The sequence below is a fragment of the Varroa jacobsoni genome, unplaced genomic scaffold (genome assembly GCF_002532875.2).
Source record: "Varroa jacobsoni isolate VJ856 unplaced genomic scaffold, vjacob_1.0 contig00230, whole genome shotgun sequence".
NCBI lineage: Eukaryota > Metazoa > Arthropoda > Arachnida > Mesostigmata > Varroidae > Varroa > Varroa jacobsoni.
Genome location: NW_019214433.1, coordinates 1 through 16,286, shown reverse-complemented (window position 1 = coordinate 16,286; position 16,286 = coordinate 1). Strand labels below are relative to the sequence as shown.

General features: G+C 42.4%; 1 protein-coding gene across 1 annotated transcript; it reads right to left on the bottom strand.

Annotated features, from left to right (window-relative positions):
• Positions 1–837: 837 nt before the first annotated feature.
• On the bottom strand, positions 838–10,465 carry bel (ATP-dependent RNA helicase bel; the record flags this gene model as incomplete). The annotated part of the gene is given in 6 exon segments (XM_022851477.1): positions 838–6,202; positions 6,454–8,039; positions 8,178–8,231; positions 8,521–8,590; positions 8,984–9,154; positions 10,396–10,465. Coding segments are annotated over 6 exon segments (2,133 nt in total), but the record flags the coding sequence as incomplete, so codon positions are not given.
• Positions 10,466–16,286: the final 5,821 nt, after the last annotated feature.

Genomic DNA, 16,286 nt, shown 5'->3' with positions numbered 1-16,286 from the left:
AGATACTATTTTTCTGGCAGGAATATTCTTCAGAGCGATATTATATTACTGTAATTGTTCTACGAAATTATTGCTTTAAATCTAAATTTACTGAAGTCGAAAAGGAAATCTCCGTTTTCAGATACTGTTTATGTCAGTCCTGAAAAACTCGCTGAAGATCAAATTAAGCCCATTGCACACTTGTTAACTAATTTAGTCTCGCAACATAGCTCAATAGATGGCATAAGGGTGCATCAAGCTCTATTTGTCTATTTTCATTTGGGCCAAATAAACGTATATTAATTTATCCGTACACTTTGATATTCCTAGCTATAAAGGATAATATTGGAATTATATATATCGTGTACTAAGGCTGAAGTGGCCGTTTCTTCCATGAAGGGACATAGTAATTTCTGAAAGAACAGTGCTGGTTAACCCTTGACTCGTTCGAACAGCAAGTCGTTTAGCTTAACTGGAAAGCTACCCTATATGTTAAGCCAAAAAGCAGGCAGCAAAATTATTCAGTTTTGAGTATTTCAACCAAAGTATCTGATGCTTGAATTCGGTTTTCAGCTTGGGAAAACAGCATAACACATGACCACTATCTAGGGTTTATCTTCAGAGGAAAAAATGTTGTAAAGAAGAGACTACGTAATGTCTCACAGCATTATAACTGAGTCGGTTCCTTACTTTATCAAGTAGTTTTATCTATTCATTTTAAACGAACCTTATCAAACCCGAAAGATATTCATGATTTAGTGTATGTATGTAGATATCCATACATATAATACGCTTACGCTTATTATGCTTTTAACCTTTATATCATTTGTGTATCTATCGAGTAAAGACGTTGACATATTAGTGATAAAAGGCGACCACAAGGTTCGCTCTAGTCACCAGAATTTTATTTTTGTTATATTGTCGTTTTTTGCTGTTCCGGTAGCTTCTTCCTGTTGCTGCTGATGCTGTTATTCCAGCCTTTCGTTCGGTCTCGTACCTTCGGAGACCCAGCTCATCGTAGATCTTTTATCATCTAATGTTGTAAACAGATGTTGTATAAATAAGATCTGCGCAAAAATTGCTCAAGCATGTGCAATCAGATGATCACGAACGCCTGAAGCTTATTGTTGTTGTTAATGTTTACACTTATCTCATTTCGTTTTTCAACGAAGTCTATTTTCTCTACTCTTTAACTGCTTTGCTTTCATTCCCATTCTGGTGCTTGAAGTTTTTAAATGTCTCATTATGAATAGCCTCGGTCAACCAACATACTTCTACAAGGAAAAATAAAGCGCTCTGTTTTCCTACTGCTGGCGTCTTTTTCATTTCGCCTCATAATTTTAGTAAATATTTTTTTAATTTTTGTCTTTATTGTTGTTGTTCTAATGTACTTCAATTTTTTTTATTTTTCGCTTTTTGCTTTCACCGCCTAGTTTTCGGTATACACCCATTTTTTTTTTATCATTGTCAGTCAACAAACACTCGAGAATTATGTGTATCATTTTTACTTCAGTCTGTTTTAATTAATTATAATTCAAGTCTCAAGGAACAGACCGCTGTCGTGTATATATATATATATATACTGTGTGCCCTAACATTGCCGAAGCTCACCGACGCTCCGCTTTGTTTCGCTTTATTAGGCGATAAACTATCAGCCTCATTCACGCATCACTAGGGAACGAACAAAGGTAATTTCTTCAAGTAATCCCCATAGTGTGCGCACGTGAGCAAACATGAACTTTATTGTTTTTCGTTCGATTTGTTCAAATACAGTCAGTATTGTCATCATCATTATCCTTGCCTTTTCGCCCTAAAATCCTTATTCCTCTTGTTATAGTTTTTTTTTAAATTTTTTTACTGTTGTCTTCCCATGCTTCTTACTTCAAGTATTTATTTTACTCACACTTCATTTCGGCATTAGCTGGTGATCATCTTCATCATCCGAAAGGGGGCTCAACTTGATTCTTTTAGCCCAATCCGTCCTCTTACCCTGATCGACGCACTATATATTTATATCGACACAAGGTATATGCAATTCTAGCCTCTTCCCCACACATCTGATTGTTCGCTTTTCACTAGCATTATCAGTCACCTTCAGAACTATTACTTCCCTATTGTTATTATTACTCGTATAAAATTCTAGGAAGTATCAGAGGCCGGTACATTACCGGGCTCACTAATCCGTCATCTGCCTTGGCTCAAATTCGTGCCCATTGGAGTTCTTGTCAGCCCTTGTTCACACCAAATTTTCGTCTGCGTCGGCGAGGTCATCCTTCGAACATCTTCTGCGTTTCATCACTATCTACGATTCTTTCCCTTGCTTATCATGTTTGTTAGCGTTCAACTCTTGCTTATTTGCTGATTTTGCTAATTATGATCTTCCCTTAATTCTTGCTCGACACTAATTGTAACCTATAGGTCGGGCGACGCGTCTTTGATGTATGTTCAATAGGTGTTTGATGATCGTTGTCACTAATAGTGGCAATGATAATTATTAGTTTATTAGTCTGCCTCGTCGTTCACTTGAGATCAGCTGATTCATCGTCAACGAAGCCCATTTATTACATATCTTTCACTTCATATTATGTCGAGGACGGCGTCGCGCTGATAAACACAAAACAGTGTTCTTATTGTCTGCTCCATCCCTTTCATCGGTCACGTTATTCTTGTTTTTTGCTTGATGTTGTTTTTTAATTTCTTGATATCGATATATTATGTATATATGAATGTGTTCAGTGTATTACCCCGAAAGGAACACGTTAAGTAGAAGTCCTGTTGCGCCATCTGTCGATAAACCGACAAAAATCCTGGTCTTCACCATTAGTCTGCCTTAGCACTTGCAAAATATCAGAGAGTGAGAAGAAAAATCTACGGTAACGCCTTCGGTTAAATCGATCGATCGATAAGCCGACGCCGACCGAGGTTATTCATAGCTATTTTGTTTTGCTTTTTACTTGATGTGTTGTAGTGTAATTGTTGTTGTTGTTGTTGTCGTCGTCGTCGTCGTCGCGTGTATGCGCGCATGCGTAGTAATATATAATGTAATTATATGATATTCATGACGATGAGTGTGATAGGCATAATACAGCAGTATATACAGTAATACCTCCCGACTCTTTTTTCTGCCTTATTTTCATTCAGTGTTGCCCCAGTTTCATTATCATTGCTAAAACGTCTTTATTGTGTCCCACCTATTCGCTTCTTTTAATCGTTTTCATGAACATTTGTTAAATCTCCACCACTTCGCTCTAGTCACACAGATTGATTCGTACGCTTATCGATGCTGTTGTAGGCAACCGATGCTGCTCACTCGCGGGCGCACGAACTGCAACCCGTAAGTAAAAAGAGAAAACAAAATACAGCACAATCCTTTATGCTCTTTTACAGTGGGCACTTTGACAAGCTTCACCTAGAATGATGTCTTCAAAGCCCGTCCCGTCCTCGTCTCGAGATAACTGTGTGTCTCGCCTTTATTATTAATCACGTTTTAGTACCTCCTATTATCGTTATTAATATCTTTACTACATATCATTATTTTTAGCAGCATTCTTCTCGTTGTCCCATAGTTGATCATTGTAGATAATGTTTATTCCTCGCATCGTTCTCAACTTCCCTATCGCTCGTGTCGCTACATTCCTCCTTGCAATAGTCAATCTCAGTCGTTGTAGTAGTAGTAGTAGTAGTAAGAACAACCAATACGGTAACGGCAGCCCAGTCAGACGACATTTGTTATTATTAGCATTGTCATGATTATTATCGTTGGACTTTTTCTACACATTTAATACGCCGCACTCTTGGATTTTCTCTTTTTCGTTGTTTCGCTATTTCGCTTGCTCTTTCTTTCTCATTCTCTCGCGACAAGAGTAGGAACAATGGGACTATGTATATTATTAGTCTTTTTATTATCTGTGTTCCCATTCATGTGGAAATTCCCTAATAATTCCTAGCTTTTGTTTTTCTTCGTCCTTTAGCTCACCTTCCTCTTTATACATTACACAAAGTAGCGATCAGTCAATGTACAAGGATTAGTAGCGTCGTCAAGCACTGTTCTCTCCTCCAAACTTGTCCGTGCATTCTCTTCAACTGTACAACAGAACTGACCATCAAAGCTCTCGTTCAGTTCAGCGTTGTAGCAGTCTTAGAGTTATTTCGACTTGTAATTATTTTACTGGAGAAGTCGCAATAATCAATAAAGCAGTGCTTAGCATGATCGCTATAGGTCGAGATCGCCCACCTGCGCCACCTACCGGCGACTAATCCAATTAATTCTGGATTGGTGGTCGTAGAACGTTGTAATTGTTTTGCAATGCAACGGAAAGACGTAACACGTCCGTTGTCATTCGCACCAGGGTCGTTAATCAGTCTGATCTGGACTGCGGGGTCACCGCAGTGGCAGGCTGCAGCAAGGAACTGGCACCCGCGCGGAAACCTCACAGAGTCTCTTTCTGCCAAAATCCATGAGGTGTTTTTTCTGTTTAAATGCCCACTGGGCACCAGTACTGTTACTGCAAATGTTTTTTTTCGTTGCTCTATTCACCATCCGACGTCACCTATATTCACGTTAAATAGACAATCACATTCCTGTGCCACGTCGCGTTGTGGAGCTCAATTTGCTGTTACTGTGTTGTTTCATTATATAGATTGTAGTGATAGTAAACTAATGTCTCAATGAATGTTCAACATACTTCAGCGGTCTCAAGAGATCCAGCTGTGTGTTCGGTGTCGGTTGGTCTGGCTTTCTATTGAAGTTCGGCTTTTTTTTTTAAATCGAGTCAGGTGTTACTGTACTTTAGTATAACTGAGACACGAAGATATTCGTACAATTAGATAATAGAATAGTAATTATAATAGAGGATATCAGCTTAGCGGATTACAAACTAAGAATAGTGCGGTCTGGTGCTGTCGTTACCAAACCGCTGCAGTGTTTCAACGGCGGCGTTTGTCTGCCCCTTTCATCTTAGTATGCCTTCTATTTCCCTGTTTCCTTTCATCCATCGTTGCGTTCTAGATTTATTTCTCTACAGTTATTAGAACAGACAATATAATGGCAGCAATTAGAGACAATAGCGGCATTTGTGATAATATAAAAGGAGACGCGCGCACCTGCAGCAATAAAACAACTATGGCGAACATCTTTGCCCTTCTGTCCATTTCTCCTCCTAACAGACTTCCACCGTTCTACGGATCTCACTAAATATTATCATACAATATATATATATACCATACCAAATCTCCCGAATGGTTCCTCGACTAGCAACGCGTGACCCGAGTGCCTCCTTCATTAGTAACGTGTATGTTACTCTGAACACGTATGTTTCTCTGAACTCACCTTAATTTCGCGCACAAGAAAAATGAAAAAAGTTTTTTTGTTGAAAAGGGTGTGCTGCGCTGCCGCCGTCATATGAACAATTTATATTACCTGCCGCACCGTCCAATTGCTATTGCAATTTATTTACTAACTTCGTCATTCATTCACTGTAATGTATTACATCTCTAATGGATTTGTTGCCGTCGTTTTGGGGGTTGTTGATGTTATGCAGTTTTATTTGTCGACAGTACTAGATTGCTTATTGACATTTATTATAATTGGCGTCATAATCACATTTTCATCAGGAGTAAGCTTCTATTTGTGTTTTGCTTGCTTCGTTTCGAGTGGTGTCATCGACTGGTTCGATTGATTGATTAATTGGTCGTCGAATTTTTCCATGTTTACTTATTAGTATATATGAGAGACGATTACACCGAAGACCATTTACCACAGAAGAACTCGCTTTTTTTCCCACGTCGTATTTTCCCTTTCATTCTTGTTACGCGTTTTTGTTGTCGCTGTTTTGTCAGACGAATGTGTCTGTTGTCTCTCCACGGCATTAACTGCCAATCGAAATAAGTGCGCGCAACATCAAAAACGTGTCGTTTTGCCGCGTATTTTTATTGATTGCTGCTGTTCTTGTAGGTGTTGATGTTGATGTCATCGCCGCCGCCGTCGTCGTCGTCGTCTTTGTGGAGAATTCGCTGCTTTCTTTTTCGTTCTAATCCCACATTTAATCCCACCACTCGCTTGAGGCAGAGCCTCCACCAAAGCCACCGCCACCATAGCCACTTCCGCCGTAGCCAAAACTTCCGAAACCATTACGATGGCTCCCAGACGACGAGCTACTTCCACGTCCACCGGTTGGACCCCCACCGCCGCCGCTGCTGTTGGTATTGCGACTTACAAAGTTGCCTGCGTTGTAATAGCGATAAGTAACAATGGTGAGGAGCGACAACGACTGCTAATTAGCGGCAGTGCTCGTGTTTGCATTAATCAAGGGGTAGAGCCAGTTCTGGATACTAATCGTACATAGACACCAACTGAGTATACACGAAAGCAGGTGAAAATCGGACTGACCGCTATCTGCATTGAAATTATATATATATAAAATAAACTAAGCCGCACGAATAAATTAAATAGTGCCATAATCGAGTATAACTTACCCTGACGATAATCTCGGGAAGCAAATCCTCCGCTGGTGAAACGGCGATTGCTGCTGCCGCCGCCACTGCGACCACTGCGACCGAAGCCGCGGCTCTCCTCCTTCGCGAGACCTAGAAGCCAGTCCGGGCGTTCCTGCTTTGCTTCTTGAAGAAGCTCAGCTAGATCCGAAGCCAGATTGCGGTTCTTGTCGTTAAAGAACGATGTCGCCAGTCCGAGGTTACCCACACGGCCAGTACGACCAATGCGGTGCACGTATTCCTCGATGTCGGTCGGGAGATCGAAATTGATGACGTGTTTAACGTTGGGGATATCCAAGCCTCGGGCGGCCACAGCTGTTGCTACAATGATAGGCGTATGGCCCTTGCGGAAGCTTCGCAGGGCATCTTCGCGCTCTCCCTGACTCCTGTCGCCGTGAATTGACGTGACGGGGTAGCCTTCTTTCAGGAGGAAGTTCTCCAGGCTGTCGGCGCCCTTCTTCGTTTCTACGAAGACCAGTGTCAGGGTCTCCGCCGCTTCGGGCGCCAAACCGTCGGGACCACAGCGCAGTCCCGCGGCCTCCAAAAGGTCCAGCAGGAACTCCCTCTTGTCGTGCTCATCAACCCACACAATCTTTTGAGTGATGTTCTCCGAAGTGGAGCCCACTCTTCCAACGGCAAGGAAAATGTAGTCGTGTAGGAAGCTAGTGGCCAGCTCCTGAACTTTCTTGGGGAAAGTGGCCGAGAACATCAGTGTTTGACGGTCACCTGTCTCCGGCATCTGAGTGTCGTAAACGATCTTCTTAATTTGCGGTTCAAAACCCATGTCGAGCATACGATCAGCCTCGTCGAGCACGAGGAACCGTACAAGGTCAAGCGCCACCTTACCTCGCTCAATCATATCGAGCAGACGGCCAGGAGTGGCCACTAGTAATTGGCAACCTTTATCTAGATCTTTCATCTGTTGCACCGGCTCAGCGCCACCGTATACGACGCAAGCTCGCACACGGCTGCGGTACGAGAACTTGCACGCTTCGTCGTAAATTTGCTGGGCCAGCTCACGTGTCGGCGAGAGAATCAGCGCAAGAGGATACTGCTTCTGGCGCGTAGTGAACTTCTGCGGTGGTGGGATACGTTCAGGGGGGCCGTCGACCAGCAGCTTGTTAATAGATGGTATGAGGAAAGCTGCAGTCTTGCCCGAGCCTGTCTGCGCACAGGCCATAAGGTCACGGTGAGCCATGACAATGGGGATGGCATACTTCTGCACGGGCGTCGGTACCGTGTAATTAGCTAATTCGATGTTGCCTCGAAGCAACTCGCAGATCGTGCCGCAGTCATTGAAGGTGTCAATTGGCGGCGGAGGATCATTGCCAGAGACGTCGACGGGAATGTCCTCGTACTTTTCAAAGTTTATCCCAGAGCTCGTCCGACCGGCGTGAGGTGCCCCAAACAACTTGTGTTCCAAGGCTTCGTCACGCTCCAAAGCCTTTGTCCAATCATCACAGTGATCATTCCAGCGGCTTCCTCCTCGACCACCGTCACGGCCGCCATAACCGCCTCCCGAACCTCGGCCTCCATAGCCGCCGCCCCCGCCTCGGCCAAAATCGCTGCTATAGATCGATATATAATGTAGCAAACAGAAAAACCATACGTTAGAAAATATATGACATTCACAAACGAGATGCTACATATTGCAACCAATTCTTAATTCACTACCTTATATTCGCTCCTATTCAAACCTTACATACCCTCGATTATTGTCGCGATAGTCGTCTCCACCGCTACGCCAACTCGAACCACCGCTAGAAACAAAAACGCATCATCAGCATGAGAAACCACGAAAAGATGCTCGAAATCAGCGCAAATTTGATAAACGCAAGTAATACGATCGCATGCACACTCCTAAAGTGCAAAAGCATCACATTTTGGATCCTAATCCGGAAACCGTTTTTGGTTTAGAAACCGATTAGACTGGAGGGCCTCTCTGGTCGGCCTTAATTAATATTTAGTAGTAATAGATCGTTTATAATAATAGGCAATAATAATAATTATAATAATAGATGCAATGGAAAGCAACATGAGAAAACTTACAAGTCTCGGCGACCGTTGTCGTAACGGCCACCGCCGTCCCGTCCACCGAAACCTCCGCTGCGGCCGTAGTCTGTTGAAACAACAACGACAGAAGAAACAGGAAAAAGTCGCGAAAAATCACAGTGAATCAACCAAACCTCGTTGTGATCTTTTAACGGTACCGTGACTACTTACGCTCCTCTTTACTCTTTAGGTTCGTGGGTTCAAGACCCACGGTAGATACCACTAGAACCCTGTACCGCGTGCCAGTCGTTCTCTTGACGTCCGACTCCTTAACACAACGCAAAGCTTGCAGTATTTTTGGAATCCTTCTACATATATATATATATACATATATATATGTATATATATATGTATACATATATATATGTATATATGTATATATACATATATATATTCTCTAGAAAATCTCTTCTAGTAAATATAATAGATTGGGGCATAGGCTGTTAATATAGGTACGTACTGTCTCTGGGCAGCCCGTCTCTCCTGCCTCCGTCGCGAGCCCCAAATCCTCCACCGTAGCCTCGGGGGCCTCCCTTATCGCCGCCTCGACGGTCAGGTCCTGGTCCGAAATCAGCTGGCGGAGGATTACCACCTCCGCCCCCTCCACGTAGTGCAGGGGGGACGTACTTGGCTAAAATATACCAAAGAAAAAAGCCAAACAACACAGTTAAATAACCAAGATGCATTAACCACATAACTAATGAATGTGGTCAATACAATTAAACTGTTGGGTTAGCACACGGCATTTTAAATAGCACTGCGTAGTCCACTTATTCAACGTGGTTACGCGTAGATAAACGTTCCGCTCGTCTTGTAGCAAAAAAAAGCGTTCTGACCATGCCTTTCTACATGTAACAGCTTTTACATGCCACATAGTCTAAACAGCTGTTATGGAAACAAATATCTACGTACATCTAGGGACTAACTCCTTTCTTGGTGTGACCCTTTAGCCGTATCACATGACCCGTTCAGCCAGATACATTTAATAGTAGTAATAAATAATGATAATATATTTTAATAATGGAGAGACTAATAGTGAGATTGATGTTTGGCGGGTCGTGCCACACGTGACTTTAATGATGTTGTAATATTCAATATTAGCATATTCACTATTTTACGACACAAACACCTATGCATGCTGTTGGTACACTATATGCGCCACAATGACCAGCCATCAACGTCATTCAACGGGCAACATTACGTGATTCACAAACGTTAAGTTTAAACAAACAGCATTGATATAAATGTACCAAACCATGACATAAAACATGAGTCACTGGAAAGTGAAGCAGAATCAACGTTGTTGTTTAAGTCAGTATGAGAGGTTTGGCACATCATGCAACAGGCATTGCATCAATATTGGAATGTAAGAATGGGTGGCATTAAGTTGTTCAACTTAATGCCACCCATTCTATCCATCGGGGAGAATCGGTTGCGGATACTCTACCTTACGAGTCCCGCACCTAGATACCGTTCACCACACCACCGTCACACCAGCGTTTGGCTACTAGACTGATCCAATGATCCAGTCCATCCCATCATTAAAAGAACTATTAAGCATATTTGACATTCACTTCACGGCTATCATTACGCATTCTCGGTAAGTACTCATAGTAACGATAGTTGTCAGTTCATTATGCAAATTTGCAGAAAACTTTGTAAAACGCGAATACGAAAAATGCACACGATTCAAATCAAGTACAAACAGTGGCACTTTGCTATGACTATAAACGAATGTATTGTTATAAAATAGAGCCGTGACTAGATTGCAGGCACTCGTCGAGAAACATGCTTGCTTATAATATAAGCATTTCTACCATTACATGTTCAGAGTCCAATTGAAATTCGATGACAAAAGCGATTGAAACTTACCAGGCTTAGCCGAGTTTCCTTGTGACTGGGAACCCTGGCCTGAATCGCCTTTCAAGTCTAGAGCAGCCACCTAAAATAAATAAGTTTCGGTTAAAATTTGCGTCTGGAACAAATCTACGAATTTCCTGCGTAGGCTTAGATACAACTGACAGTACTTGACTGTTTACCTACGTCGAAGACGACACCAACACTATCCTATTCAGTATTTTGTTGGTCTATTAGATTTGCAGAGCGACGTACTTGGCATTATTAACGCCAACAACAAAATACTGTAATCCGCACCGATAATGCTTGTACTGTAAAAAGGACAACATAGCAGATCTAATTTTATTCACCAAGCGATGCTACCACCTATAGTGGTTACAAGGGACTTTGACAGAACAAATACAGATGTAGCGATTAATCATCATCGACGTCTCATTCTTAAAAGATGCGAGAACCCATCCCATTACCGCAATATTAAAAAAACGTGTCTTGCACAGCCTGGCATACCGAGTAATCGACCACTACCTAAATTGGATTCGCTCTTTTCGGTAAGTTAAGTCACATAACGTAATGCAGCGGCAGCGAAGCCAGGACCTCAGTCATCCCAAAAAGATCACTACTGTCTAAATTGTATTCAGCACTGAGTCTACAGGCAATAAAAGCCGTACCTTCTACAAAACCCATAAAAAAAAAACTCATTATTAACACTGTCATCGCGCCTCACCCGATCGCCACATGACAGCGGTACAAGTTTGTACTTCGGTCATTGCTGATAAAGGTTCAGTTAAACTGTCCCTGATTTTGGGGAATGAATGAATATTCGGTGAAATTTGTTGTTTCAAAAATCCCGTGTGACAAGCAAAGTACTGCTCTTGCCTGAAGCTTGATATACTTACTGTAATGATAAGTGTATCAAGCTTCTATATACGCGATAGATACGCGAGAAATATATAAAGATCGCTACTACCAAATCGCTAAATAATAGAGAAATAATAATAATAAAGATCGCTACTACATACCAAATTCTTCGAAGTCGCTATGCAAAGAAAACGTAAGGGAATAAAAAATAAAGCTTTCTGGCTTATAACAAGTTTATGGAACTGCTGTTCACTTGGGTTTTCCATACAGTCCACTAAGCTACTCAAGTTGGGAGTCGATCATTGAGACAGCGCACAACTTCGCAATCATGAGGAGGAAATTATCCTATTATACATTCTGAGACAATGCATTGTGCCTATTTTCCCCATTCTTGTTAGCAGCGTTTAGCCATCTGCTCCATTAATTATGCAAATTGTTACAGCATCTGTACATGTTACCACATCAATAGGCTGGTCCAGTATTTTTTTTTAACCCCTCGAGAATGGGTAATATAAGCCACAGGCTACCAGAACAACCGGGACCCAAGCAGAAACACCGGCAGTACCAGGAAGCTGGTTGTTAACTGACTAGCTGCCACACTGATTTTCCATTTCCTCCTTTTCTGCAAAAATCTCATTGTTCTGGATATTTGTTGTCCGCCGATACCTACCCATTAGTAAATCTTTAGTACTACCGCTGAGCTCTCACAACAGTTCTTGTTAACGTTGGCAATGCAGCTTCTATTGAAAGAGCAGCAGCCAGAGCAGTAGCTTGCGTCCATTTGACAATCTATCCGTTGATATTCGTGGCGTTTTGTTGAAGCTGCGGCGGAGAATGATCAACCGTCGCAAATTTCCGTCCATTACCGTAGTCGTCAGACGGTCTAATCCTCAACCCGTCCAAACGCTCCCTCTCGAATATTACTGCCAAAAGGGGCCATCATCGGCAATCACAACGGCACTATCTACCAGTTCCACCTGTAACACTATTACTACTATATCTACCAGCAAAAGGCATCACGACCGATGATGATCTCGCAACCAGCTGCCATTGGTGACTGCTTGGATCTTGCTACGATAACGCCATCGTTGACGGTCAGAACCACAATGAGCACAAGCCGATGGTTGTGGTAACACTGCTAATGTATTACCGGCTACCGGCGGTCGCTTCTTTCAAACAACCAGTTTCACCCGCCGCTGCGTCAGCGACGAATAACGGGCGAGTGGGAAGCTTGATTGCTGCTGCTGCTACTAGTATTCTATTATTTTTGACTGTAGCTGTGAACGTTGATGCCGCTTCAGTACAAGCGCCATCAGACTGAGCGGTCGAGTGAGTGCTTTGGCGGCGACGCAAATAATGGCGGCAGCAGCAGCGACGCTAGTTGTTAGTCTTGACAGCGTGTCGATCGCCCGCCCTCCGCCGCTACAACAGCCAGAATATCAGCAAAAACAGACAGCGACGGATTAACAGACAGATGACATAATATCATGGCAGCGGCTTTGTGGATGAGCAATCAGCCCACTGCCACAACCAGCTGTAACTACAACAGCAGCGTCACAACCCGCAATGGTAGCAGCATAGACTGAACAACGTTATGAACATGCAAATGAAACCTCACCGGCCCCTTCTGAACACGACAGCCGCCAACTCTAGCTGCCATTTACTGCGTCACCATCAGAATCTTTCTATTTATAAAAAAAAAAAAATGAACTAGCGAACCAAGCCACGGGATATTAAATGCAATGTAAAAATCCGAATGAACTGGGTAGAAGACGTGGAAACGTAAAATGAAATACTACCATAGCCAATAATGCTCACGATTAAACTATCCGTCCGAAACAAATGTACGTATTATTATAAACCACAGAAGCCAGCCCGTAAAATGACTCACCGCCTGAGACGTGACATTTTTCATGTAAGTGCTCGCAAATCCTCGCAAAGAATTACTCTAACTTTTCAAACTGTAACGTAAATTGTACGAAAAACGGATCCCATGGTGTGGCCTATTGAAGGATGGACAGACCTAAGGTAAAAGCACGAATTCTTGTTGCTGCCATCATCTGTTCCTCATCTGTTTAGCGGTACCAAACCAAATACTGCTTTCACTAAATGGCGTATATAAACGAATATGGCCGGTTGACTGAGCAATGAACTGCGCCCAACGATTTTTATTACTGTTCTGATAAATATTGCCTGAATATAACAATCATGAGCAAAAAATAATGACACAAAAGAACCTCCACAATATCATGGCGGGCCATTCTCACTTAGGGCTTCTGAAATCATTTTAGAGGAAACGTATATCGAGCAAGGTACAACGAACAACTCGTATCATCGAACAACTAATGGTCATCTACTCTACGCCTTGACCAAAACTTTTCGATCCGTCGCAGACAATTCTGTGATGAAATAGTTACCCATCGATGTAGTCAAGATGCTCGCCAGTTCGTAGCTGATGACACCATTAACGATTCGGAGTCAACGTAGGTCGACTCTGGTTCATTTGTATCCGCATAGAAACGTTTAACATACCCGTGTTAACCACGACATAGTACATACCGACTGATGAATGTGCTGATGAAAGTTAGCACCGTCACGTTTCACAGATAACTAACCCAATTAGCCAATACTTCTGACCCTAACAATCCCGAGGGTAAACCCTTGAATCAACTGATACTCGTTCCCTATAACCGCATTATGCTTGTTTCTGCTTGTTATCTAACTGCTCATCAACGTATTTTTAAGTAGCATTTAGGCCCGGTAATGCTCTAAAGCTGCGTGCATATCTATACATACACAATTCGCAGATTAAACAACAACTGCGACTGTCGCACAACTCGACAAACACCTTACGAGATACGTTAAGATGGGACACGACACTGCCATCTCAAAGTATAGACATAGCATTTTTCAATAAATGCCTCGACCTCACCGCCAACACTGTTCCTAGTTCCAGTACGATTCAAACACAGCATATAAATTCATACCAGTAGCTGAGACTATACCGACACCAACTCTACAGTAATCCAGCCCCAGTGTAATTCTTCCCGTTGCTGCTGCCGCCAACTTGCACATATTTAAACCAACATGTGGGCATCAAAGCATTATCCTAAATAAAATATTAATTTTAACCCAATAAAAATTTTGGAAGATTAGTCTTATTCGTACATAACTACAGACAATGTTAGCGCAAGTAAACTGATATATTCGGAATCACGTACAAAACTGGCTAAGCAAGAGAATAATTAAAGGTAGGCAAGCCTCTTGCGAGAACTCGCATCAATAAGGCACGCGGTTGCGTACAATGGAAAATTTGACAGCTAAGTGGTATATATATACACACACACACACATACATATATATTATATATATACACATACACATACACACCCATATAGATATATACACAGACACACATTATATATATATATATATATATATATATATATATATATATATACACACAGACACACGCCCACACATATATACACACAGACACACACCCATGCATACATATATACACAGACAACACACATACGTTCATATATATACACACACACCCATATATACACATACACATATATATACACTCACATACATATATACACATACACACACACGTTCATACATTTAGACACATTCACATACACACACGCATACAATACACATACACATTCATATTCATACTCACACACACTCATACATTTAGACACATTCACACACATGCACACTCTTTATACGCCCACAGATACACACACAGACACATGCACACACCAATGCACACACGCACACACCAATGCACACACGCACGCCCTTGAGATACACATTTGCACACACACACACCGCTCGCACTGACACACACATGTACACCCACTAATTTATACACATGCACACACTCATATATATACACATTCTAAGGATGTAGGAAGGATTGCTAGGATGTATTCATGCGTGAATAACAAAAAAAACTCCGCAAAACTCAAGATCACCTAGGTGATGGGAATGATGATACCACCGACGAGAGTCCCCGCTATAATTTCCCCTGCCAGCATCCCTTTGGTAGCAATACCTAACACCGAAGCAAGCGTAGCCTGTTACTTAACAGGGATATAATTAGCCAAGTAGATCAATAAGTATATCGTTAAACAGCGTGCGACGGGTTGTCAACACCAATCGTCGTGGTGATATTAAAGGCAGTATACGCGTTTAAGTTGACGGCACCCCAACTATACTAGTGACGCTCGGTGCTGCCGTTGTTTTTTCTGGCGTTTCGCAGTTTCCCAAGCCCTCTTGCCGTCGCTACGCCAGCCATACAAGTGTCACAGCAAGAACAGCGAGCCAGGCAAAGCTCGACTGGTTAGCATGTTCAGCATTATTTTTAATAGGATCTTCCTATTAACAACAGCACTCGTGTCAATGGCTTGTTGCTCGCTTCGACCATCTAACAACGGCTGGCGTCGGTGGGCCACTGGCATGGATTTTTCATAGTCGCTGCCGTTGCCGCCGCCACCAGAGCGCTAGTTCTCGTGGTGAGTTTATACTACATCTACGCGTTGTCGTTTCGTTTAGTCCAGTCTCGTTGTTCATCGAGTTCCAGAGCCCAGAATAGGGCTACTACTAACCACGAATAGTTTGTGGGCACGAATCAAATATTCCTATGACGGCAGCACCGCTACCGACGACGTACCGAAGTCGTAATAGTGCTCATAGTCGCGATGTGTGTGCATAACTAATACCGTCCATACATTTCGTCAGTCGTTTTCGTGAGCCACTGCACTCGCACGCACATACCAGATCAGATTCCCACAATAGCCGAGTGAAATTAACCTATGTATAGGTTATTGATAGTAATATAATATATAACCTATAATATATAAATAATAACGCCTATTATTGAGTTGTGTTACTATTATTGAATAGGCAAGCGACGGGGATGATGCCGCTGGAAATTATGACGCAAGAGAAGACAGCACACACGGATATGACGCTATAAAAAGTGTAGTGGTAGTGTTTGCCCTATAGTAGTCATAATATATGTGCATATACAC